Source organism: Lethenteron reissneri, chromosome 20 (assembly GCF_015708825.2).
Source record: "Lethenteron reissneri isolate LAM-NWPU_2019-01 chromosome 20, ASM1570882v1, whole genome shotgun sequence".
NCBI lineage: Eukaryota > Metazoa > Chordata > Hyperoartia > Petromyzontiformes > Petromyzontidae > Lethenteron > Lethenteron reissneri.
Window position 1 is genome coordinate 17,173,059 of NC_083798.1, and position 27,153 is coordinate 17,200,211.

Genomic DNA, 27,153 nt, shown 5'->3' on the forward strand with positions numbered 1-27,153 from the left:
TCAGAGCTACAACTATTCTTTATTGTTTAATACTGGAATGCTCGTTTTACAAAAAAATGTTCATCAATTAGTGTCAAACCAACTGCAGGTATACAGAGAATGATTTTTAAAAAAAGGTCATGCAAAAGATTATTTTGGCACCTCTACACCTAAAAACCAAGCGTCATAAGTAAAAAGGAACGAAAAAGTCCATGAATATCGATTTCTATCAGAATTGTTCATTTTACTTTTGTGTATGTTAATGCTACAAAGATATTTTATTCAAATGTAATACAAAATTACACTAAAGTCTTTATGACCTAAAAATACAAGTAAAATACCCAGTTAAAAAACACGAGCTACATAATAAACTAGTCTCAATTAAAAGCTTACAGTATATCAATGAAATAGCCACCATGTAAGAAGGCCAACCCTCTTCCCCTTTACCACCTACATTTCAGCCAAAGTACACCATTGTACAAAATTGTCCGAAACAATCATTTCTTGAATATCAGGCACTTCCTTCGACTTCTTCCCAACTCATTGCCTCTACACCCTTCAGTTCACTTGCTTTGTTCCTTCATCGGCAACAGTTTCTTAAGGGCCTTCTTTTGAGTTTCCTACAAACAAAATACATTCATGATTAGACCATGGACTGTTTTAAAGTTGCTGATGAATGGCTTACATCTTCAGCAAGCCATAATGCTTTCGAAATGGATACAACCTTTTCCCAATGGAATCGTAAGAAAAACGAAACATAAAATAACTTTATCGGGACTTCTTCAGGTCAGAACACATACTAAGGCTCCCACAAGGCCAAGCAATTTTAAAGCCATATGATCTTCGAAATTTGTTCACAACTATTTTAAGTTTACTGTAAACATAAAATAAATTCTTAAAACCCATGAATATCTATTCAAACTTCCACATCCAGTGAACCCTCAAGACTCCCTCCTTTCTTCTACCTCTGCTTAACCATGAGGACAACACAGATTACTGTCCTGCAGGAATTTGTTGGTAATGGTAAATAGTTAATGTTAATGTCATACAAGGATGCTTAATAGGAAGTACTTTAGATTATATCAGAGTTTAGTATTTGCAGCCCAAAATTTGGGAGCAGTACTCTATTCTGGAGCACACAAATGAATTGTATTATCAGCTGTTGCTCAAGAAACAGTGAACTCAAGGATTTGAGCAGTGCATTGTAGAAACTACCATGACTTCCTTCAGTAGCTTACCGTTTTACCAAAAGTAACTTATAGGTACAAAGCTTCATTGTCACACCCTACCATCCCCCATCAGAACAAGTTGCGACTGAGAACCAAGGCATAATATATTAAACAGCCTCTCGGAAAAAAATAATGGGGATAGGAACAAGAGCACAGGTACAATAATTAACAGGTAGCAGAATAATGCTTATTGTGTCTTTTCAGGTAAGCACAATATAACACATGACAAAGCAATACAGGTTAGGCTTGAGTGCAAATCTATAAGGGGGTTCTTCTAAGGAACTACGATGGATCAGTGACATGAATTAAACAATATCAATGAAGGCCCAAATTTGTATTTAAAACCAGACAATGATGTTAATAAGATATTAGTAAAGTCACGTAGAATGGAAATAATAACATAATAAAAATTAAACATAATAAAATAATTCTCACGACGTTTCGGCCACAACGCAAACAGAGACAGAGTCTGTCTTCTCGACAGACCTGTTCTACACCTGAGGACGGCTGCTTGTGTTGTGGCCGAAACGTCGTGAGAATTATTTTATTATGTTTTATTTTTATTATTTCCATTCTACGTGACTTTACCGAAAGAACCAAGAAGATGAATCCCTGCAGTCACAAAAGCTTTAAATCGAAACTATATTAGTAATAGATATTCCATCAGAGGAAGATGGGAAGGGACTAAGCTCAAAGGGCCACACGTGAAAACAATATTTGAGCAAAAGCTGTTTCAGAAGCAGCATTGTTCTGTTCTAGTTATGTATTATCGTGGGTACACAGGATCTCAATTGAGCAGGTGGTGGCCTCTTAACAGGTGGACGATGTATACATATTATAATTGTTTTAGTATGCAATTATAATGAATAATTTTCAGTAAATTTAATTCATGACATTTCAGAGGTGAATAAACTCCAATCAAAGTACATTAAATACCTCCGAAATATCAACGGGCTTTGCACTAGTATATCATGACCTCCATCTGGAAAACCCTCATGTGGTCTGCAATTTCAGATGTCTGGCCATGTACTTTTTTCAAGTGCTTTATATGCGAGGAAACCAGAGCACCCTGACTATTGAACATGTGATTGAATTTAGCTGCTTTACAAATACAAATGTTATTAATGGTTGTATTAGGAGAAATAAACCATGACCTATTCCCAATAAAAGTGGCAGGATATGTAATGCAGCACTTACCACCTCTGCTTGCTCAGGCTAGAGGTCCGTATCGAACCAGGAAAGCTGGCTGTTGTCAGGGGGTGGAGGGAGCCCGAAGTTCAAGTCCTGAGTGTGGTGCCTCAGGTCTGGCAGAGGTTCCACCCCAAAGTCAGCAACTGCGTGCTCCAGCATGGGTTCCACACCTGACAGTTCCGCACCCCCAAAGCCAGGGCTCAAGTGGTATGGCCCAAAGCCAGTGTCTACACACGGGCCATTTCGGAGGGCAGAGAGAACGGGGAGAAGACTCATTCATTTACAGCCAGCAAATTAGTATAATGCAAGTTTACATTTTTGTTATTCATAATATTCTTTATTCAGGGCGTTTGACTCAAAATCCTGATTATGGTTTAATTCAGGTGAACACTGTCCCTCCAAAGCAGTAATAGTAGTATTCTTTTTTTGGAAGAGAAAAATGTTCATGCCAAATCTCCATTGGAGAGGCAAGTTTTTCTATAGAACCCCTAAGAAAGATTACACATTTTTATTAATGGTTTTGAGCTCTTTCTCAATCTTCTGAGTGAGTGGATTGTGATCATCATAAGAGCTCCAAGGATAAACTATTTCAAATAACATAAACCATGCACACATTCCCCTACAGAGCACAGCCACATACCTTCTGGATGATAGGCCATTGGGTCTCCAGGAGGAAGCATGTCCATCTGCATGTCACCTCCCTGAACAGAAACCATTACCAAACATAGGCATAAAACACCAGGGCAATTTGTCCATGACTAGAATGCTCCTACTGGTTCAGACCCAACACCTCACCACCAAAAACTATTTTGCACAATTAACCGAAATACATTTTTTTGGTCAGACCGTTATTTTTTTTAAATTTACTTTTCTTTCCCACAATTCACAAAGTGCATGAATCCATCCACTTTTGCGATATTATGTTTAACAGCTCTATGGTGTTCATCGAGGGCTCTTGCCTATATCACCAGGCAACTCCGCAGCATTTGCAACAGTATCCAGAGGTCTAGCCTACTTAAATGCTACTAGAAAAAAGTAGTCTGGAAAGCACTGGCTGGTGAATCTAACTTTTATTTCATGGTGATGACACAGGCCCGAATGAGTTTATTTATTATAACTACTTAGCCACCATTATTTGGAATATATATCGATTGGACATATGTAAAAAAACTGCGTTATAGCTCATCCGATTCCTCCAGTATAAATATTCTTCTATAGAGCATCACAGATCTTGTGGTTACCATGGGTTTGACTCATGTCTCAGGCCCCTGAGCCACACAGCCAGCACTCACAAAACCGTTAAAATGCTATCATAACCCAGCAAGATTTTCAAAGCTGCATCACCTATATCCTATGGTATAAAGGTGGAGTATAGAAAGAGAGGCTCCCCCCTTACCTCGTGCCAGGAATTTGGGTCATGGCGGAACAGAGAGCTTGTGAGTTCCACCGATAGGCGCTTACGGAAGTCCTGGGGTTTGTCCTCCGACAGGCGGAACAGCACAGCTGCCGCATATGTCGCTGTGGGCACATAGCACAGGGCAGAAGCATAAAAAGGGTTGATGACTCATGCAGACATGGAGCAGTCATGTGAGATGCCCATTCACAGTACAAAGGAGGTAACCTGTATTAGGCAATACATGTTTCTAGCAGGCAATCTAGATATCCAGTCAGTGGATATTCAAACTGGATGGCCACAAGTTCAATACCTCGCCAGGGGTCAACATCATCTTCCTTATGAATTCAATGAGTACTACTTTTTGACAAGTCCACAGTGGACATTCCTATTAAGAGATGGCTACGGGTCTTATAATTGTAGACTTTCAACTACTGGCATTCCGCCAACTCAATGATGCCATCCTAAATTATAACACAATAACTGTGCAATGTGCCTCAAGGCAGAGTTGTTCACAGCTTATGCCAGTAGCCGAGAAGTCTTCCTCACCGACATCTCAATAACCATCACTGTTACTTCTCAGGGTAAGGTGGAGGCAAGGCCGTTAAGCTACCAGAGATGGAGTGCAAACCCACTGTTGGATTTCACACACAAAACCTCCAGTGATTAAGGATGGGGTGTGGTGTGAGCATGTCAAGACGTATTCAACATTCGTGTATGTGAACAGGTTACAAAAGACAATTTTGCCAGCGTGCTGTCGCTGGTGTTCAGGTTCGGCATTGTGATGTATTGTGGGGTTAGAGTATAGAACAGCCCAATGTCCAATTTCACAAATGTAACACTGGGGAGGTGCAGCTAGTGGACTCCATATGCCATTCACATAAGTCTGTTAACCCATGACACCCAGTGTTTTGTTACTTCCTGCCCGTTTGAGACTTCACCTCTCCAAAGCACATTGCCTGGGTCTGTCCCTCTATCACTTGCCATCTACTCCTGGTGACCTCAAAGCACCAATTGCCTGGCAGCTGTTGCTGCCAGAGGCACCATCACTGTTGATATAACCCCAGCTGCAGCAAACGCTGTGGATCTCACCTACGCCCTCGTTGCGCGAGTGCAGTAGCTCGGTGAGAACGGGCGTCGCGCCCTCCCGCTCGATGGCATCGGCCGCCTCCTTGTCCTGCGCCATCTCGCACAGAACCCCTGTCGCCACGCGCTGCACATTCTCGTTGTTCGAGTACAGCAGCTGCAGCGAAGAGGGATGTGGCACCATCTCAAGATTAACATTGTGCATTAATGAAAAACGTGCCCATAAGCACTCAAGTCACCCACCCTACATGGGTAACTACGACATCTGTTCGACATCATCATAGATTCAATTAAGGTGTTTGTACATGTGCAGTGTTGTGTATTACATTTGCATAGCATTTGGATAGCATTTGGATATTGAGGGATCATACATATTACAGTTTTCAATAATTATATTTCAGGTGCGCCTCATATCTGGACAGATGTTGAACGATCCTGAAACATGACATAACCGATATAATTCTGCTCTCTGAAATCAATCTCTTACCTCAATTGCACCTTTTTACGAGTATGAGCGTTTGAATTTGTGGCTTATCTATTAAAATAAGGATCAAACTCCAATATGCGATTTTAAAAAGTACAACATGACTCGCTCCTCAAATTATCGTCATGTGATGGTGATCACTGTTGGCATTCCAGAACCACTGTTCGAAATTTCAATCTTATTGGGGAACGAGTGTCTACACAGAATGACCATCGTTGACTTCCCACATAGTAGTATCCATTTTATCATCTCTGGAGGAATGATATGGCAAGTTGAAATAGAAGTGCAACATTTAAATACACATTAATGTAGATACATTGCTGTATGGGCTGAAACCATCATCATTACATACAAAAGTCTGTTTTACCTTGAACGAGCAGAGGAATTAAACCTAGAATTACAGCAGAGATGGCTTAACCCCATTAGTCATCCTACTACTTATTCATGCATCTTCATCATTTGTGTCAAATGTTTGGATCATTTTCATAATTAGTCCGCACATGTCCTGTTTATTTAAACCAAAAGTGACAGGTTAACACAAACAGCAAAGTGTTTTGCAACAACGGAATCATTGCCAGTGGCACACCTGCACAAAAACGGGGATGACATTGAGGCTGTAGATAACTTCACGGTTGGCAGCATCTCGTGCCAGGATCTGCAGAGCACCAGTGCAACCCTCCACTATCTCCTCCATACGGATGCCATCCTATTCCATGAACACACACACACAAAGAAGATAATCCCCCATTAAATGTCATGGTTCTTAGGGGACAAGTACCATAAGAGGCACATTAAAACTGGCATGGTCCACAAGGAGCTGGTGTAGCCAGTACAATGTACAGCTGCTTTGGGTTCCCAGTGCTGATGTTTTACACAGCATACCAAAGTACTAATTTAAGTGCAAGTTAACTCACAGGCAACCCAGAACAGATTCAGATGGCAAGTGCCAATAACGAGAAAAATCATGGCTAGGATTGAAACTCGGGTAGCGGGTTCATAGCAGTGCACTGCAATTGGACTACTGCTCATGCACAAAGATCGGCACACACCTTATAATTCAGTAGTGGCAAATCTGTAATGCTTAAAGAGGGCACTACCCCATGTCCCCACACTGATGTAAACATTCTTGGCAATAGGACTGTCCAGCTGTTGGAAAATTACACGTGCTAATGTAAAGCACTTGAATAGATTTTCAATGTTTAACTTTTACAATTATGTTTTATAGATATATACATGAATCAATGCACTTAATATAAGCCCTAAACTGGTAAAATATCAATAGTCTACAATATATGAGCAATGTAAATCCAGTAATGATTTGCATTTATTCAGGATAGCCTCATTGAGTTAAGAATTGGACAATGAGTGGCTGTCGGACAATTGGTTAATTCCTAGAGTATTTTCCTTGTTCAAGGATACCAGAATGCCCAGAGAATAAATCTCCACAAACATAGGAATATATTATGTAAAGATACATTATAGACATATTTTCTGTACTACTTTCTAGAGACACATCACTGCATTGTGAGCCGAGTATCTCTTCCCAAATGATGGTTCAATCCCTGTGTCATCCCCGAACCAAGTCCCTAAAGTACAGGCATGCATCACCATATCATTACTAGGCAACACGTTTATCAGTTTTTAATTCACACAGCTGCACACAGGGAGGACGTGTAGTGTGTATGTGTGGGGTGCTCCCACTACCGGCTGCGACTGCTGCATGGTTCCCATGGTATGACGCTGCGTGTCCTGGTGCGCCCGCACCAACAGCTGAACCAGCCGCTCCAGCACGCCCTGCTCACGCAGGGGCGCGTGGTTGGCAGGGCACAGCGCCAAGTTGCGTATGAGCCCCACGTCGGCCTGCATAAAGACAGCAGCAAACACCAAGCACAATGTTAACAGCTCCACCCGCTTGGCTGAAAATTATCAAGACATTATTACTTTCCTCTAAAGTGAAGTCACAATGCTTATAATCAAACAGCACTGCTGTTCAATGGTAGCTTGGAGCAAGTTATGTTAATTCCACATACTTATGGTGTCGGGAAGTTTTCCCATCAGACAAACACACAACCTCTTCCAAATAGGCACTCATTTTATATTTTTTACAGTCTTCTAAAGGAGAAATGTTTCCCTCAATGGGTTCTTACTGAAGATGACGATATCAGTCTATAAGAGGATTATTGAACAAGCAGGGCGTGCACCAATCACCTTGATGAGCGGCCAGTGTGAGGGCGGCTGCAGCAGCTTCACCACAACAGGTAGCCCATAGTGCAGGCGCACGGCATTCTGGGCCATCTCGGCCTCGGGGTGGCGGCTGGTGAGGTGGCGCAGAGCACAGACAGCCGGTTCTGTGATGTCCTCACGGTCGCCAGCCTGCATCAGGGTCTTTACCAGCACCTCGATGCCACCCATCTGAAAGACAGCCATGGTGTTTCAATTATGTTATTGGGTGAATGGATGAACTGTGGCCCATATGATATGCACACTGAAGTGCAGGCACTCCAGGCTTTTGCTGTTTGATTAAGTTACATATGCATATATAAGATACAAATTCTCTGATCAACAAGCATTGGGGGTAGCAGTAATACCTGTTGCATCTGGAAGGAAGCAATAGAAAGCCACACTTCCATGGTAGTGGACATGGAAATAATCAGAGCCGACTTCCCACAAAAGTAAATTTTTTATCAACCTCACAGGGATAATAGGTCGGAGTCAACCTCCAGCTGGGATATGAGATGTGTCCTTCCAATTGTGAATCAAGAGTTACTGCTAAGTAATTGTACAAACATGAAACCAACAACACAGTAGATGTATTTTTTTAAACCTGGTAGTTAGACTGAACACACTTAAATGGCATCAACTGTATAGCAAACAGTAAATGGCCAGGAGTTGCAATGGCCAGCAGGGCAATAGGGGCATTGTCTCACCTGGCAGGCCATGAGCTTGTTCTTGTAGTTGTTGCAGGTAAGATTGGAGAGGATGCCCGCAGCACATGTCACCACATTCAGGTCACTGGAGTCCAGCGCCTGGACCAACATCTGGAGCAGCCCATCCATGTTGTCCTGGCGAACGCAACATGCCTGCTTAGGGGAGGCACCAGCCCACAAGCTCCAGGTGCACCACAACTATCACTTCTGTTGAGAATCATCCCAGAATAGGTCACTGCTGTTTGGTGCTCACTGTACGGCACCTCCTGAATGTATGCACTATCCTTACCCAAACACTATCCTACCCGACAATATTAGCCTGTTACCCAAATCCTAAACTTACCTTATATCCCTATGCTACCCTACCCACACTCTACCTATATTAACCCTAATTATTTCTCCTCTCAACCCAACTCCAACCGTACTCCTCTCCAACCTCAACCATAGCACTCCCCCAACTCCTATCATACCCATATCATATTCATACCCTAATTCTACCCATGTAGACCTACATACCAAGCAAAGTAAAGTGTACTTTTGGATTTGAGTACAGCCAATGTTGGGTGATGATTGGTCATGTGGCGAAAAAACATTTTTATTCAACAATTTGTATATTGTTTCCATGTAGGCACATCCATGTATTATTTAGATATTTTTTATCGGTATTTCCACTCAAATATGCAGTGCTGCTTATCCGGAAACTATTTTACGCCATGGCTTCAAATCCAGAATCTCTAATTATCCCATGCTTACTAACCAACCAAACATCAGCGTTTGCTTGCAGCACAGTACCAATTATACCTAGGTTACTCTCAGTTGCCAAAGCAAAATGTAAAACAAACGTTTCCAATTACTTAATTCGTAAGTTCACTTTGGACCAGACATCTGTAAAGGTCGCATAATACCTGCTTAGTAGCAGCATCGGAAAGGTTGCGAAGAGTCCACAGGGAGTTCTGGACCAGGCGCTGGCTTGGATGGGACAGGTGCAGAGCCAAAGCCTGCATGCCTCCTGCACACATACACAAGGACAAATGTACTCTCTCAGATACATATAGTCACAGACAACTCAACACACATATGCAAACAAACCCACAAACATGAACACACAAATTCATAAACAAAGCATATACGCTCAGACATCATAGTGCAAGTGCTATTAGCAGAGAGCACTTTATGAAGCCACATCATGAGTACGAACCAACTCACCAGCCTCGACGATGGCTGGCTTGTTGCTGGAACACACCGAGAGGACCTTGATCACACGTGACGTGGTCCAAAGCAGCTTCTCATAGTTGTACGTGCGCATGATCTGCACCAGCGCCGCAGGGCCGCCGCTTGCCAGGATGATGAGCTGCGGGTGTTGCGAGACACAAATTGAACATTTGAATCTGAAGAGTCCTGCATGACAAGAAATCTAAAAAACACAGAGCTACATGTCTATTCACAACTTATTTAGGTCTAAATCTCCACTCTCACATAAGTGGTATGATGTAAGGCAGTCCTCGACTTACGAACACCCAATTTATGAACACCCGCATTTACCAACCAGCTTCGATTAAATATTTGTTTTTAACATTTATTTAAAACAGGAACTCACTTGCAAATTGAACCGTGGAACCAATTTGTTTCGCTGAGCGATCCTCTGCGAGATGTAAGGAGTTAGCCTCGTGCCAGGAGTGAATGTTTGTGTGTGGATATTTAAATACAGTAGATTACTGTTCCTACTTATGAACCGTTGGACTTACGAACGGGCCCCAGGAACGAATTGTGTTTGTAAGTCAATGACTGTGTACTCATCTGCGTTTGGGGCCTAAGCCAATGGTGCAAATTTCACACTTCCTCTGTGATAAGGGCAACCCTTCCATAAGACAACCACTCTTGAGTTACCACAAAGAAGTATTTATTTAATTAGCCCGAGAAAAATGAAAGACTAAGTAGACTACTCATCAAATGTTTATTTCACAGCTTTGAATTATTATTCAAGTGCTCTATGGACAATAAAACGATAAGCACAATATGAAAGTTATTGACCCAATTATTGATTACAAGTCAAAAAACCAGGATTCGAACTCACGACATTTCGAATGCGAATAAAGCACTCCACAACAGCTCCACCTCACTTAACTACTCTAAACAGATGAAGACGGAAGCTTGTGTTGCCTCCGAAACGTCGTGATTTTTATTTTATTTTTATTAATTTTAATGTTTTACCTACGTGACTTTACCGAAAAAACCTAAGAATATGAATAGGATATAAAGATATTATCGTTTCATGTGTGTGCTTTCTCTAGGAACTCTGACTTTCTTCCGCATGCAAAAAACAAGAAAAAACTTCCCAAAGCAAGACTTTCCTGAAATTGTGTCTGGAGTCAAAAGGCTTCACGTATATATAAAGGGCTTTTACAATTCCATAAATGTAGACATATTTGAGGTCTTTGTATTAGGCTACATGTCGCTATTTATTTGTAACAATGCAGTTATATGTCCTCACGCAACTCAAACAGCCCTGGACTACTTCCACTTGCTCTCCAACGAACCTTACTCTCCTGGTTGCCGTAGGCGAGGATCTGAAGGCAGTCTGTGGTGATGGCCAGAAACTTGACGTTTGTGCGGTTAAGCAGCGCCACCATCTTCTGCAGGCCACCAGCCAGGCGCACGGCCATTTTGCTGCCCTCTTGGTGCAGCAGCAAGTTGTGCAGTGTGGTGATGGCATAGAACACAACCGATTCCACGGGAGAGCTGCAGGGGCAACGCACGCGGAGGCCTCAAGCTAAAGCCCAAATACAATTATCTGAGTGATCGTGCAAATCTTTACACGGGTGTTTTGAAAGCAGCTTTGGTGGACAATAAATACAGAGATCAGCATTATCTTTAAGAAAATCGCCAACCGGCGTAGCTGCGAGGTGGAAGTATACAGTTAGTGAGCTCTGAACCTGTCTGTATAGATTTTGAGTCATCTCCTTATGCATGTGGGTTTGAAGATGTATATGTGAGAACATATGCAATGAACAAAAACTAGCAAAATATTTAAATGCAGGACTCAAGTGATGATTTTATGTATGTCTTAAGATGTATTATTTATTCAACTATTGTATGTGAACGATAATTGATGTTCAACTAAGACAGTGGATAAAATTAATGGCACATGTATTACCCTGGTGCCTTCTACAATACATCCGATTATCATGGTTGGCAACGTACAGTCTAAAAGAAGTTCAACATCCATACAATTCACCAGAGGCACTCGAATATCTGGTATGTACACCAAAATCAGTGTACAATGCTTAAGATGTCCTAGCTAGACTATGCAAGCAGTTACATGCTCAGCTAGGCACAATGTGGTTTATCTTTCAATGCACAATAGAGCAATGTCATAAAAGCGATGACATTAGAATGCCTTGCCCCATTCGTCCTTCCTGCATTAGTTCCACAACAAACAATACGCTCCGCACACCAAGATCACACATACTGACCAATAGTAATTCTGGTAGGATTTTTCAAAGGCTTTTCACACAAAGGACAGGGCAAAGAACCTTAAAAAATATCCATTAAATCCACATTTCTCACGCATCAACTTTTGTCCCGTTCAGATGCCCAACACGTCCCGGTTGCTCGACGTATAGATCAGAAGTTCAGGCTTAACACACGCAAGATAGAACAAACCAGCGTTATTACCAGACAGCCGATACCGTAGCATAGCAGGCCACACCTGAGCATCTTGACAAGGGCAGGGATGCCACCAGACTTGAAGATGGTGAGCAGGCCCTGCTGGTGGTGGGAGAGGCTGTGCAGTGTGCCAGCAGTGTGGCGTGCCGTGTCTACGTCGCCCGTGTTCTGCATGGCACGCACGAGTGCAGCCACTAGCGGTGGCGAGTTGATGATGGAGAGACGCGCCGCGTCTTTCTGCGTCAGCTGGTGCACCATCATGGCTGCCTGGCCCACCACCACCTGACAAGAGACAAGGGAAAAAATTAAGTATAACAAGCAATGAGTGCACATTTCTCCAAGTGCGGCTGGGGGACATGTTGGTGGCCAATAGAATGAAGAGACTTGTGCGAGTGTTATTCCTCACGTATGTTGCTCATCTCCAGTTTCCACCCTCCACATGTAAAACACTCCTTATAAAGAAATTGGCCAAACATCCCAAACTATGACCCCCCTGAGAAAAAGTCCTGAGGATCAGAAAGGTTTTCTGAGATAAATAAAGGGCACTCATATTATAAATGCCAGCTCCGTGGCACATTAGTTAGTGGGCTTGGCTGACAATTGGTAATACAGGAGTTAAAATTGCTGCCTGGGGTCAAAAATTATGATTTTTCCATCATCAATGTCAATAAAACAAGTAACACTGGGAAATCAAGAGTGGTTATCCCATGGAAAACCTGGCCAACACCTGAGAATGTGAAATTAAGGCCAATAGTGCTACGCGGTCACTCCAGGCTCATTGGCTGACTAACTTCAGCACATGAAATACAAACCTTACTTATATTGTGCTGTTTTTACAATATTGACCAGCGGCGCATCACAATATTAATTCTGAGTTTAAGAATTAAGTGTCATATTGAAAATATGAGATTTAATAATTTTCCGAAAGATAACTTAATTGCACAATGCATTTGCATATCACAATCTCCAATAAATTGGTTCTTCTTGACCAAGATTTGGACAAAAAATCTTATTGCCAGAAAATAACCACGAGTCCAGGGGAGTAATCACCGGCACAAAGTGGCGATGTGCTGACCACAGGCATGAAATAATTCAACCACCCCCACTTTTAAATAATTTCTGCAATCAATTATCGATTACAAGTCAATTCAAGAGTCCATTCGAATTGGCTCATCTGCACTTTTTTTTATCCGTACCACCTCATACTATCTTAATTTAATGCGTGACTAATAAGCACAAGATTGCTAGTCTAATCGCAAATCCTTAGAGGTCTACTGTGCATTATCAGCTGTTCCCTGCCACCCCTCACGTGCCTGGTCCTCATCGTTGAGCAGCTTGGTGAGCTCAGGGATGGCACGTGTCGCTAAGTCGGCGTCGTCCTGGTAGTTGATGAGATTGACGACGGCGCTCTTGAGCATCTGGGCGGGCTCGGCGAGGCGCTGCACGTTGGTCGGGTGGTTCCCGTCGAACTGCGTGGGCATCACCTGCACACCTTCCTCCAGCGTCTCAGGGAACAGCGCCCCGCGCACGCGGTGGGCACGCGTCGCCGCATACGATGTCTCCACCTCTGAGCAGGGAGGAGGGAAGAACAGCGAGTGTTAAACCATGGCGCAGAAGCAGCTGTGCACACGCAGAGAACAACCACAGCCGTTGTGATCAAGAAGACTGTGCTTGCACTTCAGCTTGCCTCGTTTAAAAGTTTGTAAATGCAAAAGTGAGGCTGGGTGACAGCTTTGGTTCAAGTTCTTCACTAACAAATGGAAGCTTGAGAGTTCATATCCAGGTTGAAGGCCAAACAAGTCTACCAGTATCATTCCTCTCAGGTTGATATATGTACCACTATGGGAAGCAAACTGTGGTTGTGCTGTGAGATGACCGATTCCCGCTCACTGGCTCAGGGCTGTCAATGGAGAGGAGCACTGCCCCACACACTTGTTTGAGCATGGAGACCCTTTTTCTTTTGATAAGTGGTTGCCATGATACACAGTATGCCAGGGACATTTACAGAAGACAAAGGCATCTGTTGTTTGGCTTGCATTGCCAGGGTATAATGCTGAAATATTTCACGGGAAATATGACAACAGTAAAGATATTTCATGCCGTTATAAGCGACAAAAAATAATCCAAAGAATCTAACAAGGCAGTCATGCAAGAGGATCTGGGAAGTCTCTCTCACTACTATGCAAAATCTCCTTAAGAATGAGCAGTTTTGGGTGTTTATGTTGAATCCCAAGTTTCCACCTAAGTCAGTTTGGCTGTGAGGCACATAATCTGCATACAATCAGAAGCATGGAAGTACAAACAAAGACTAAGTTAAGAATATGGGACAGCTTTATCTTGAACTGACATGGAGGCCTGCCAGTAAAACTATAACTTGGGAGAAGCCGGGTAGATGGGGAAATAAGTGAGGAAAGACACCATGCTTACTGAGCGATCGTTGTACTCACCGGCAACCTGTCTGGCATTGAAGCCCTGGTGCTGGAAGCCCTGCTCCCACTCAAAGCCCAGTGCCGAGTCGGCTTGCTCGTCCTCCAGGTGCTTGCCGTTCAGTGACTGAGTGCGTGTGACTGCCCCGGAGTGGATGCCAGAGTCCAGGTAGGACTGCTGCTGCCACTGGCTCACCTGGACCTTACGGTCAGGATCCACCGCCATGTCCAACTCCATCAGGTCGGCTGCAAAAGTGACAAATCGGTGTGTGGGTCTCCGGCACATGCACTCCCCAACAAATATCACTCCGGACCACAGGCCATATGAATCTATCGGGAATTGCAAGGTTTTGTGCAGAATTATATGAAAAGTTGCTTCGTCTCCATAACCTACAATGAGGTTAATTGTACAAATAAATGTATATCAACCATTTTCTATAAATGTAAATCTTGCCGACAGTGTCTCCCACCAAAAATTTGTTTGGGTGACACTTGGAACCAGTGGCACACCCATAGGCCAATCACGGAAACTCCACATTTATGTGGTGGGAGCCAGTCTCTTCATAGGATGACCAATTTTGACTTTCGCTAAACACCATGTACATGGCGAATTACATATTCATATTCCTATTTTGGGTGATAGCAAACTTGTAATAATGTACCCCCCTATGCCCTTCACTCATATTTACACCACTGCTCATTATCATACCTACTCATCATATAATTTTCTTAAAAACTGGGGTTCCCAAACCGGTGCTCCTGATAATCTATTCTATCGTGTATTTTGGATTTGAAAGAGATACCAGCTTAAGACTACTGGTGCAAATAACAGGTTTCATAGAGTTCAACCTTACAATGAACACCAAAAAGGGACTTTAATGTTACGTCTGACCAACATCGGTAAGCATTACATAGGATGTGAACAAAAACACAAATGTTAGAGAGACTTTACTTTGAACAAAGAAAAGACTATTTCAGATCCTGGAACATTTAGTTGGGACGTGAAATGCAGTTAAGGGAAAAAACTACGAAAATGCATCACAATAGCTACTTGTGCATGCAAAGTAAAAGTCATCGTGAACAATATTCATGACAATATATTTACATTAAAATCATTAAATAAAACGTATGATCACTATACATATGCACACATTTTAATTCAGTGTATTTGAGAAAACTCTTACCATGTAAGGACATCTTTCGTTGAAAGTTCCTTGTCACCAAAGATTATTTGAAAAGTTCCTGCAACAAGAGAAGTCATTTTGTTGAGCATGGACACTTAACGAATGCCCTCATTGCAAGTACAACATCTACAAATCCCATCGACAAATGTACCCAACAGCTTAGTGTTTAAAGCAGAGAGAAACACGGGTTGGCTAATCAGAATACTAACTAACCCCCCTCCCTTTTCTTTTTTTTCTGAAATACTGAAACAGTTAATTCACTCAACACCAATGACCTAGATTCGGAAATGCCTTGTTTTTTGTTTCAAAAGTTCAGCCAATTCTGTTTTTAAGAAGCCTAAAATTCATGGGGCACAGGTCCAGGTTAGCTCTTGTGGATCTGGAAAGTCGGGGCCCATTCAGAACCACCCTAGGAAAATCCCCTGCAGCAAAAAGTGAATATGCACACTTGACCACTGCAACTGCCCAAAAAATACTCATGGACACTTTGCAACTAAGCAAACTTCTATAGTGTTGAAAAAGTTACTTACCAATTTTTTCTGAGCATAACAGTATTTACTTTCAGGTGCTCAAAACGTGGGTCTTTTAACACCTATCTACTTAGCAAGTGTTGTAAAAGTTTTAAGCAGTGTTTCTATATCTTGCATTCACTTTTGTGAATGAAGGATTATTCATCTTTACAAAAAATGAATCCTGGCACCCAAATCATAAACTGATAAAACAGTGTAGAGTGCATTTACAACAATAGTACACAGTCTTAAAAAAACAAACTGGATATTAGGCACCTACACATACTTGTGGCAGTCGGTGCTATGTCTCTTCCAAAATGTACTATAGTCACTACATTCACATTATAAACATAACATGCAAATGAAACTCGAGCAAATATAAACATAATTTCCACAATATGGTTAAAATCAGGCATGGTCGGCACATGCATGAAATCTAGATTTTTGGATTCAAAAGTTGGCAGATCATAAATCATATGCTGTGATACTCCCAAGCAGCTGGGCTGCGAGTAACCAGGATATGGCAGGACAGTGCTTGGATTGAGGACGTTTATTCTATTGTAATGTATTGGTTTTCGATAGGTACTCTGGCTTCCTTCCAATTGCAAAATACTGCTTAAAATTAAACAAATAACCTAATGCAGGACTCTCCTGAAAGTCTTTAAATTCACATCATTCTTTCCAGGCTAAATTACTGTTGTAATACCTGGCCACTGAGAACAGTGAAGAGGTTCATGTTTAAACAGGTACAACGTAGAACCTCAAAATGCGAAAATGCAGCATGATGGTGGCCAGGAAAAGTAGTGCTCACTGCCGATTCAAGTGCCCATTAAATCTTATCCCCGAAAGTTGTTCTGCTTAGCGGCATACAACCTTCATATAACGCCAGCCCATAAAACACTTTTTTTTCAGTCAAGGGCCTACATCTGTAAGCAATTTATCTGACAAACAGCGTCACATTCCAACAAATTTCATAGTGCCCCTGAAAAGAGCCTGCTGCAAAAGCGTCCTGGGAGCAGACAAGCGAGTCCAGTTGATCGGCACAGCACGTGTTGTTTAATGGCTCATAGACCCATTACATCTTTAACAGGAATGTGCACAATGGCAGATTCTAAAAGCAGCTCTTTTAGGCTTTATAACCATAGGACAAGTTCAAATCCTAGTCGGGAGTGAACTCAGCCTATCATTCTTTGGTCGATAAAATACATTAATATTTGTGGCTGTCCTATACAGACTCAACCCCGCCATAGTCTTAGGGCAGCCAAAGGAGATATGTGCCACCCCTTGTTCGTTTGAAGAGGCAATTAATTTTAACCACACAATAAAACAAATGTAAAACAAATGTAAAACACAAGGTACCATTATCTTGAATGCGATTGTTAAATATACAATCAAATGTCGACAATGACCAAGAAAAACAAGTTGCTTCTACAATACCAAAGCACTAGCATTGGTAAAGTTACTTTACCATCCCCTGCATCCCAAATGCATATCCCATAAACGTCATATGACCTCCTTTGCCAGTACCAAAATATGAGAAAAGGTTTTTTTCAACAGCGTTTGAGACGAGGCTCAAAAGAAAGCTCTCTCCGGTGTGGACCAATCAGTTTCAAAGACAATGCATATATGATCAGAGTTTTTTGTTTGCGTTTTGACCATAGGTATTGTGGTTAATGCAGACATGATTCCTTGTAAAAGGTTTCAGTTTGGTGTTTTAACAACTTAACACCTGTTTTGTTACCAGATAAAAGGGGAAAAACCTATTCTCATCCCATGAATGGTTTAGCAAACAGGCAGCGCATTATTGCTCACTAATCTAGGTGACGATTTTCAAACAACTTAAAAGATTGCAGAATTAAATGCAACAAAAACACGGCAGGGAATTTGTAAGAGCCAATGGTCAAACACGTTGCACTGAATAAAACGTTTGTCCCCCCCCATACCACACGGCCCCTTCAACCCCCCCACCTCCGTGCCACACCATCCACACAACAACCCTCCTTATTCGGAACAACGCAGATACGGCGCTCCCTTCACATGGCACTGAAGTGAGGGCGGGGGATGGGAGATGGCTTAGGAAGTCTGGACACACCACTCCCACCAATGACTTCATCGCCATCCAAGTACACTTGTCTGCACAGTTCTGACTCAACGCTACTTAACAAACACAACAATGATCCACTATTCGGCGTTATGAACTGTAGGGAGCAAAGTGCTGTGAGCGAGCGCCTATGAACGCTCGTATAAGCACAGGGTGGTGGTGTGGCCAGAAACAATTAAAAGACAAAGATCCACCGTATAGTATTAACAGACTTGGGGCAAGTGCCGTTAGCGAACACTTATTAAGGTCTGCTCGGAATTTATGGATGGTGGATGACTAGCACCACACCAGGCCGCCTTTGTCTCCCTCATGGCGATGTTTATGCACCGCACCAGGTACTCATGAGGCAGAGTCGACCTAGGGGAGGCCCAGGACAGGTTCAGATAATCGTCACTGGTGTTGGTCGTAAGCGGGAGTCGAACTCGTGTCGCCGGGTTCGTAGCAGAGCACGCTAACCACTACTCTACCGCTCCCCACTAGGTATTTACTCGGTGGTCAGAACACACACCCAACATCCACCTTGCCCTCCACCACAGATATTTACTTAAGACTGAGTTGACCCAGGAGAGGCCCTTCAAAGGTTCAAATAACACGTTATACTTGTGTTATTCATGACAAGGAATACATGCAGCAGGCCAGCATTGTTTGGAGAATGCAAACAACTGCTCCCAAAAACACATAAGCAGTTACACACACAAGCTAGATGATACTATAATAGTGTAGGGAAACCTGCTCATGGATACGATGCAAAAAAGTTCACCATACAGACATAATCTTGATTTAAAGCTTTCGTGACTGCAGGAATCCATACTCTTTGGTTCTTTCGGTAAAGTCACGTAAGTATGATGGACGCTTGTGTTGCGCCCGAAATGTCGTGATTTATTTTATTTTATATCTACGTGACTTTACCGAAAGAACCAAAAAGAGTATACAGACATAAGTAACCCCCCCCCCTTATTCACAGGTTCGTTTTCACAGCACACCCACCAGACTGCCTTACCCCGTCTTACTCATCTCATTCTTTTCAAATGGTTTACTTTCGTCATGACACACGACTGCAACAGCGACACACTAAACAGTGACAAGGGTTTGACGTGTTCGGCAATGGTGAATACATGCCTGCAACCTGAATCAGCAACAATGCCAAAAGGCGTAACAATTTCAGACCAGTTATAATTTCAACCTGCCCATGCCTGCAGGAAAAAAAACATTACGATATCTGCTGTACTCTGCTGAATATGACTTCGGGCCCTATGTGTTTACGAACGACTCTTGCCTATAACCCCAATAGCATTTCTTTAACTGGACACGACTGAAGAGACTAAAGACCAGTGTTTTGCTTTTTTTTTAAACAAAAATTATATTGTAAAACAATGGTCCAGAGGATCCATTCATTGACAATTAAATATTATGTTGGTTTATTTTCAAGTTCCACTGAAGCTGATATTGGCAGCCAAACTTCTGAGCGAATGTTTCATTAAGTTGTGCATTTCAGCAGCACAAGTAGTGGGGGGTAAAGGTGCGTTTTGATCCAAGTACACGAACCACAATTAATAATTATATTAAATGTTTATTTACATATGCAAATAGCACTTGATTACAAGGCTACAATTGCAGTTCATTACGTCAACACTGACTTGAAGTAGAAAAAAAACGGATGCAAAAATAGCCTTCAATTACTTTATCACTTGTGAGCTTAAAGGAATTACTATTTTCCTGGGTATCATATATGTAGTAGTACTTTTATCCTCAAATAGTATGCACTTTAATAGCTTGTTAGAAAACATGCCAATCAGCAAAATACCAAACCCCTCCTGTGCAAATATATTTTTACCATAATTTGACCACTGCATAAAATACAACTTCACTTGCCATATTAAACATGTGTTTAATAATAACACAGATTAAGCTCCACAGGTACAGCCTACCAAAAGTTAGCATAACTCTGAAAAGATGGAACCGTACGGTAATACAATTGGTGGCCACTACTGAATATTGCCAAGCAAGACACACGTTGAGGATTGATAATGCATGCATATTACAGTCGTACTACCACCTAGAAATGCATTTTAATTTGAACAACTAAACGTTACAAAATTCCTCTCACATTAAAGTAGCTAAAGTATGTGAAACTATTACAAATGGGTTATTCAGAGAGAAACGCCGATCAGAAATCTGCGGTCCACTCACGACTGCAGCTGAGATCTCTTTTTTTTGTAAACCATGTTGGATTCTCCCCCTTAACGTCAACATTGGATTAGTCTTTAAGCATTTAAAGACCGGGCCTAAACCAACGCTTTAATGCAAGCTTAATTAGGGGCACCGCAAACTAAACCCGAACCAACTTACGCCTGTGCAAGTCCTCGTTTACACTCAACAACAGAAGCACAATGAACACATACGGTGGTACTGTATATGTTTAAAAAAAAACAGAACTACCCAATAAATATTACAATCAACGTATATATACTTAAAACGTGTAAATGTACATCACCCATTTCACCTTGTAGTTTGTTGGAATAAATTCTGTTAGCGAGAACCTATTAACGTGAATCATTCTAACCCACCTCACAAACCAGCCCAGATGTACATTGATGGCCAAGTCTATCTCGTCAAAGCCATCAGATTCCAAATGCCAATGATGTTGTGCACCAACGATAAAAATCTAACCCAAGTCACTAAGATCATAACCCATCCATCTCCCTTAACACCGTGCTTCCAAAGCACATGTGCAATAGCAATTTAACACATAGTGTGTAAAACACGCGTGAATTAAAGCTTCGCATGTACAAAACGTGTGCAGGTCAACACAAATTAGAGGCACTAAAAAACTAGTTAAAAAGACACGCATGGAAGAAAAATCTCGTGACTTTTGACCTCCTTAGAGCCACAACCACCACCACCACATTCAGATGTCTCAGCCAAACTTTGCAAAGCACCCTTCTTCCCCTACCTGGAGTTTATGATACTGGAGTCTGCACAATACTCAGTCGGGGTTGTTTCCCCTAGAGGTTTGCGTTGCTTTGCTCCGAATGTTGATATTGAACACGAACTAGTGAGCCTCTCTTTTTCTTACTCCCCACCGCTAGTAGCCACAATGAACGCAAGACAAGCACATACACATTGTGTTATATACATCTACACATACACATTGTACTCTACAACAGGGTGTGTAACGTGTGGCATACACAAGGTACACACAGTTGTGCAAGTATAAATAATCATGTGCCCAATACAACTTTAAGTGCCCCGCATTTTAAAATGTAATCTAATAACAGTACTTACTATCGAAATGATAGTTATGCTTAAATGTGGTGGTAATCATACGAGTAATGAGTTAATGATACATCTGTAAACCAAAGCAAAGATAAACAATGACACAAAATACACACACAAATACACACAAAATACATACAAAAAGACAACCAAAACACAGAATACACACAAAAACACACACAAAGAAAACATAACACAAAAACACACACAATACGCACCAAAACACACAAAGTAAACACAAAACACACCCAAACACACACAAAGAAAACATAACACACATAGTACAAAAATACACAACACACAAAATACACAAAGTAAACACAAAACGCACACATCACCATCACCCATTGCATTACAAGAAACACGAATACGTAGACCTGTGTAGTTTAAAGGCGGCAGTGGACATCACTTACCAGCACGCATCTCTCAACTCAAATGCAGTTTCACGTGTAACAATAGGAACTATCCACAACCCTGTACAAATAGCACGGTAATGATATTCGCAGTGGGATTTAAAACTTTAAAGGAAGGATTGGAATCGAACACACAGGACAATACGGGACAGAGTTACAAGTTAAGTCCCGAACGTAACAACACACATAAGAGTTACCACCAAAAACCAAACAGTTGATCCGACAACAAACAACACTTAGCGAGACGATAACATCGACAACATCATCATCACCAACATCTTCGTTGATTCAACATCATCACCAACATCTTCGTTAATTAACATCATCACCACCAGAGCCGCCTCAACTCCTCACACGACCAAGTCTCTTGTCGCGCTCGCTCGACTCGCTCAACGCTGCCACGGCTCGACTCCGACTGTGTCTGTGTGTGTAGGTGAAGGGAAGACACTGACCGTGAGGGAATGTTGTAGTGGAGGCTATGGAAGTAGAGGGAGGAAGACGAAGCAGCAGCAACAGCGGCAGCTGGAAACCGCCTCGGTCTCAAGAGCCCGAGGCGAAATGGCGGCAGCGGGGGCGGAGCACCGCGGCGAGTGTATCCGTGCGCCACGCGGCGAGTTGTATCCCTGCGCTACGCGGCGTCGAGAAAAGTAGTGCGCACATTCCCCCCCCCACTCCTCGACTCTCCCACTGGGCTGCTAATGCGGACTACGAGATCCAAACGTGTGCGCCTATGCAGGCTATGCTTTACAAAGGGATGTTATACTCCCATTTGCGGTTTAAAGTTTATAGATTTGAAGCTTTCGTGACTGCAAGGATTCATACTCGGGTTTTTTTTCGGTAAAGTCACGTAGGTAAAAATAAATAATGAAATTTATATAAATAATAATAGAAATAAAATAATATATCACTTATTTTCTATTATTATTTCTATTATTTTTATTATTTATTTTTTACCTACGTGACTTTACCGGAAGAAAAAAAACCTAAGAGTATTAAACGTTATACTTTACACAATTGCGCAAATCTCCGACGCTTATTGTCCGCTCAAACCTTCGTGCTTCTCTAGTTATGTGCCACGAAAAGGGGACATTGCCCGAAACGTCGCCTATTATATACCATGCTGTAGTTGTCCTTTTTTTTAATGGCGAATGTGTTGAGTTTTATTGCCTTTTCCAGGCGTGTCTCGCTTAACGACAGAGATACGTTCCGCAACATTCGTTAAACGATCTTTCGTGTTCCCGTTGATTCGTCCCATGTTAAAAGCTTGCGCTACGTTTGAGCCACAACATGTTCCACGCCTGAACAACTTTCTTCTTCTTCAACGTTAGAAATACTAATTATAGATTTAAAATAAAGTGATAAAACATCAAATGCAATACTTACCACACACGAAAAACCACAGTGCTTGCTTGCAGGCGTCTGCAACAAACCGATAAGAGACTTTGTTATGATTATTAGCGCACTCTGGACCTTATAAAATACGAGTCATCTGAGAATTGCTTGAGAAAGTGTCAATTGTACTGTAAAAAATTACTTGAAAAATCTCAATCTAGATTTGAAGCTTTCGGGACTGCAGGGATCCATACTCTTTGGTTCTTTCGGTAAAGTCACGTAGGTATAAAATAAAATAAATTAAATCACGACGTTTCGATCGCTACACAACCATCATCAGGTGGGAAACCCACAGCCAGAATTTTTTTTTTCTGAAATATCCCACTTACATTATTAACATATAAGATGCACAATATGACTTGTTCGTATTTTTTAGGGGGGGGAAGGGGGGGCAAAAGTGGACGCCGTTAGCGCAGTTTGAGATGGGGTTCATTTTTTTATATCAGTGGAGGGCAGGTGTGGTGGTGGTGGTAGTGGTGGTGTCGCCTTCCCTTTTGTTTGTAGGGCACGGAGGGGTGGGGGGAGTGATGAGGCCTCGTACGTCACAAAGGCCCACACGCTCACCTGGCATGAAAGCATACCGTGGAACTGAGCACAGCAGACAAGCTGCCCCCACTTGAATACGACGAACAAGCCATATGCTCATCACTAAGGGTGGCATTATTCACGCCCCAAGGTGGTTAGATACATTTTCACGACTCAGGACCACGATTCGATCCAGAGATGTATTTTACTGGTAGGAACCTCCTGGTTACACCAGCCCACAGGGGATTATTGTGTCCGTCCGTCCGTCGTGGATCCAAAAATGGGAGGGGTGGGGAGGGGCTGGGGAGGGTGGGGAGGGGCTGGGTGGGGAGGGTGGGGCTGGGTGGGGAGGGGCAAGTTGGGGAGGGTCGGGAGGGGCTGTCTGGGGAGGGTGGGACTGGGTGGGGGGTGGGGAGGGTGGGGCTGGGTGGGGGGTGGGGAGGGTGGGGCTGGGTGGGGGGTGGCTGGTCATCCCGTGGTGCCCTTATAAAACTCAACGTTTAACCTACTCACGCCGGCTTGTGCCCGCCCTCACAGTCGGGCATATTTGCGGAATACACCACGCCGCCGTCTACCCTGGCCATTGACCGAGCAACCCAACGTTCCTACCAGCTCCCTCCGCAGGAATGTGTGGTAGTCAGATTATTTGTACTACCTCTATTATGCACTGTTTCACTTTTTTCGTCTGTCTCATATGACTATTTTTGGCTGTTGCCCATTGCCTACATGTAGAACTGTTCACGCATTTGCATACACAGTAATTTGCCTAAATAAACAACATGTTATTTTTCACATGCATAATTAAATGCATGGATTTTTGCAAAGCTACTGCTAGTAAAATCAAAGTCTAAGGGTAAGTCAACATGTATAAACTGATCGATCTAATATTGGGATGTTACTCATATCCACTCGTAGCATTGAGCCTATATTTTGGAAATTCCGCATTTTTTATGGTGCATGATGACTATTGTAGGCTTCTCTCATTTTCTTGGCCTTGGAGGGATGATGTGATGAGTTAACCTCCACTAGGATGTGAACTCATGGATTTTGTGAAGCAAACACCATAACCACAACAGCACATCGTCAGAGAGACCAGTTATTTCTGTTTAACCCAGAAAGCATAATTCAATCTCAAGACCCTTTTTGGGGATTGATGGCCAAATCACCTGGAATGTGCCCAACTCCTAATTCATATCTCAAAAACTAATCAGAGTAGGTATCACTTGTATTGGTTACCATGAAAAATAGTGCTATAGGCTTTAAGGACCGTGTGGTGGCCAGCAGAGGGCAGTGGAGCAAAATCCATTGTTGTACTGTACTCGTGTGCTCCTACATCCTTCAACCTGCACTGAGGTAAAGTCAAATAACCACCAATACCCTCATGGCATACGAAGGTCCTCATCCAGCAATGGATTCACAAGGGGCTGTCTGTACATGCGCACATACCTGCAGAGGATGTTTGCCTTTTCCCCCTTGTTTTTGGCAGCTCCTGCCACAAGGGCTGTGAGATTGTATTTCTCCTCGTTTACATCCTCTCCTCTTCCATTATGTAATTGTTTAAACATCGGCTCTCTCCAACGACGTTTCGCAAGCCACTGAAAAGTAATACACATGAAACAGGCTCGCGTAAAACCTACATTTGATTTCATTTTTCATACTGCACAGTACTGCGTGAACACAGATTCTGACTCTTTTAAAGTGATGTTGAAATTGCACGTGCCCTTAATGAGGCCATGATTTGAAGAAACACCCTGCAGCCACATATCGCAACTTCAATGCAATCTGGACCAAAACAATCCAAAGGCAATTTAAAGGATGAATGAAGACACCCGCCCATTAAGGAGTAATGTAGTAAAATGAGACGCAATTGCCTACTTATACATAATCCACGAATCTTCCTGACAATCTAGTCTTATAAATGGAAATGTTGATGTTTGATTAATTCTTGCACCTTTCGAACAAAATTAAGTTCCCAAGATTTAAATATCAATAACAAAGACAAGTAATGGTGCCTTAACGAGTGTGAAGTGGTGCTCAATTCCATTGGCAGCTCTGACCCAGTGATAGGAATTCAACAGGAGCCAGTCTCCTTCTAGGGGAGCCAAGCACCCCAGCATTTAACGCAATTCTGTTGAAATAATCCCATAAGATCGTGACCTATGTGACCAATACAATAATGAACATGGATTCAGAAATAACCAATCAGAAGCAAATATAAAATACAGCACCCAATACTGTACAGACCTCGTCCTATATCGCACATTTGACTGAGATTCCACACACATTTAACGAAGAATGTGGCCTACTTTTTTATGTAACGACTAGATTGCAGGTGTAAGTAACGCTGTTGAGGAGACTAAGGGATGCACATTGCAACATGTGATTTTTTTTAATGCACTGTGCACACTACCTGTTTATGTTTGAGTAAGGTAAACCTCTGCAGCCACTTTCCACCTACGCCCTTCCTTCCATTGCTATGCTCTCAAGAAATGGTGTTTCTGCTGGTGATAGAGTCCAACATCCTTGTGTTCGTATTTGGAGTCTTCGTGAGTGATTGTCCCTACCAAAGTACACTTGTTATAATACAATTGCAATATAGAATTTAAAAATATATATCTGTTTGCCGACCACTTGGTGCTGTGCGTAAAGTGCTCGACATACATTGTCAAGATCACAAGTTCAAATCCCACTATGGGGTGTACTCGACCTATCATCACTCCAGGGTTGATCAAATAGGTACTAATTTGTAAGAAATTGCATGCTGGAGAGACTGCTCCATATCGCTGAAAGCTGTAATTCACAACACTGGATTAGGACCGTCAATGAGGATGAGCATTGGCCATTGAACCTCGACTTATGCCTTTTAAAAGTGCACTACAAATGCTTTGTAAAGTACATGTTTTCTACATCATTGACTTATTTCTTTTCTTTTTAAAACGTTAAAGTAATTTTCTTAATTCTGAGCTAAAAAAAGATATGACTTACTGAACTATAAGCCTTTTAAGATCATTGCTAAACTTTGAGTAATAAGCTGAACCAGCAACACATTTGTCAGTGTGAGAATGAAGGAGAGAAGCCTGCAAGGCCTGTCCTGGCAAAATGTCATGGGAGACAGCCCTGGTTCATGTCGCTGCAAGGCACCTCGATTAACATCGCCACTGCCATGGCCCTAATAATATAACTGGCAATTAAACATAACTTAAAAGCTACTTGTGAGCTGATGAAAGTAACGATACGGACATTAGTTCTCATAATGCGCCTTGCAGCTTAATTCCTTGCTGCAAAAGGGCAAATTCTATTAAAACCACAAATATATATTTATTTTAATGTGTATTTTGGGAACATAAGTCAAAGATCAACATGCCGCCATGT

At 42.3% G+C, this 27,153-nt stretch overlaps 1 protein-coding gene across 1 annotated transcript; it reads right to left on the reverse strand.

Moving 5' to 3' along the window:
* LOC133344891 (catenin beta-1-like) lies at window positions 1-22,471 on the reverse strand. The gene is made up of 17 exons (XM_061555202.1): window positions 22,317-22,471; window positions 15,566-15,623; window positions 14,403-14,627; window positions 13,269-13,522; window positions 11,999-12,237; window positions 10,827-11,028; window positions 9,496-9,640; window positions 9,195-9,298; window positions 8,290-8,424; window positions 7,571-7,774; window positions 7,067-7,222; window positions 5,949-6,068; window positions 4,885-5,035; window positions 3,796-3,917; window positions 3,040-3,100; window positions 2,406-2,626; window positions 1-599 (listed from the first exon to the last, which is right to left on the reverse strand). Exons 2-16 carry the CDS (start codon window positions 15,576-15,578, stop codon window positions 2,424-2,426), a joined length of 2,334 nt encoding a protein of 777 aa, XP_061411186.1. The 5' UTR covers window positions 15,579-15,623; window positions 22,317-22,471; the 3' UTR covers window positions 1-599; window positions 2,406-2,423.
* Between the last annotated feature and the right edge of the window lie 4,682 nt (window positions 22,472-27,153).

What these genes read in the sequence shown, in the direction of transcription:
- LOC133344891 (XM_061555202.1), bottom strand. An exon ending in GCCAGCCATCGTCGAGGCTG is followed by an intron (nt 9,299 to 9,495) that starts GTGAGTTGGTTC and finishes GTATGTGTGCAG; the next exon opens with GAGGCATGCAGGCTTTGGCT. An exon ending in CACACTGGCCGCTCATCAAG is followed by an intron (nt 7,223 to 7,570) that starts GTGATTGGTGCA and finishes GTCTTTATGCAG; the next exon opens with GCCGACGTGGGGCTCATACG.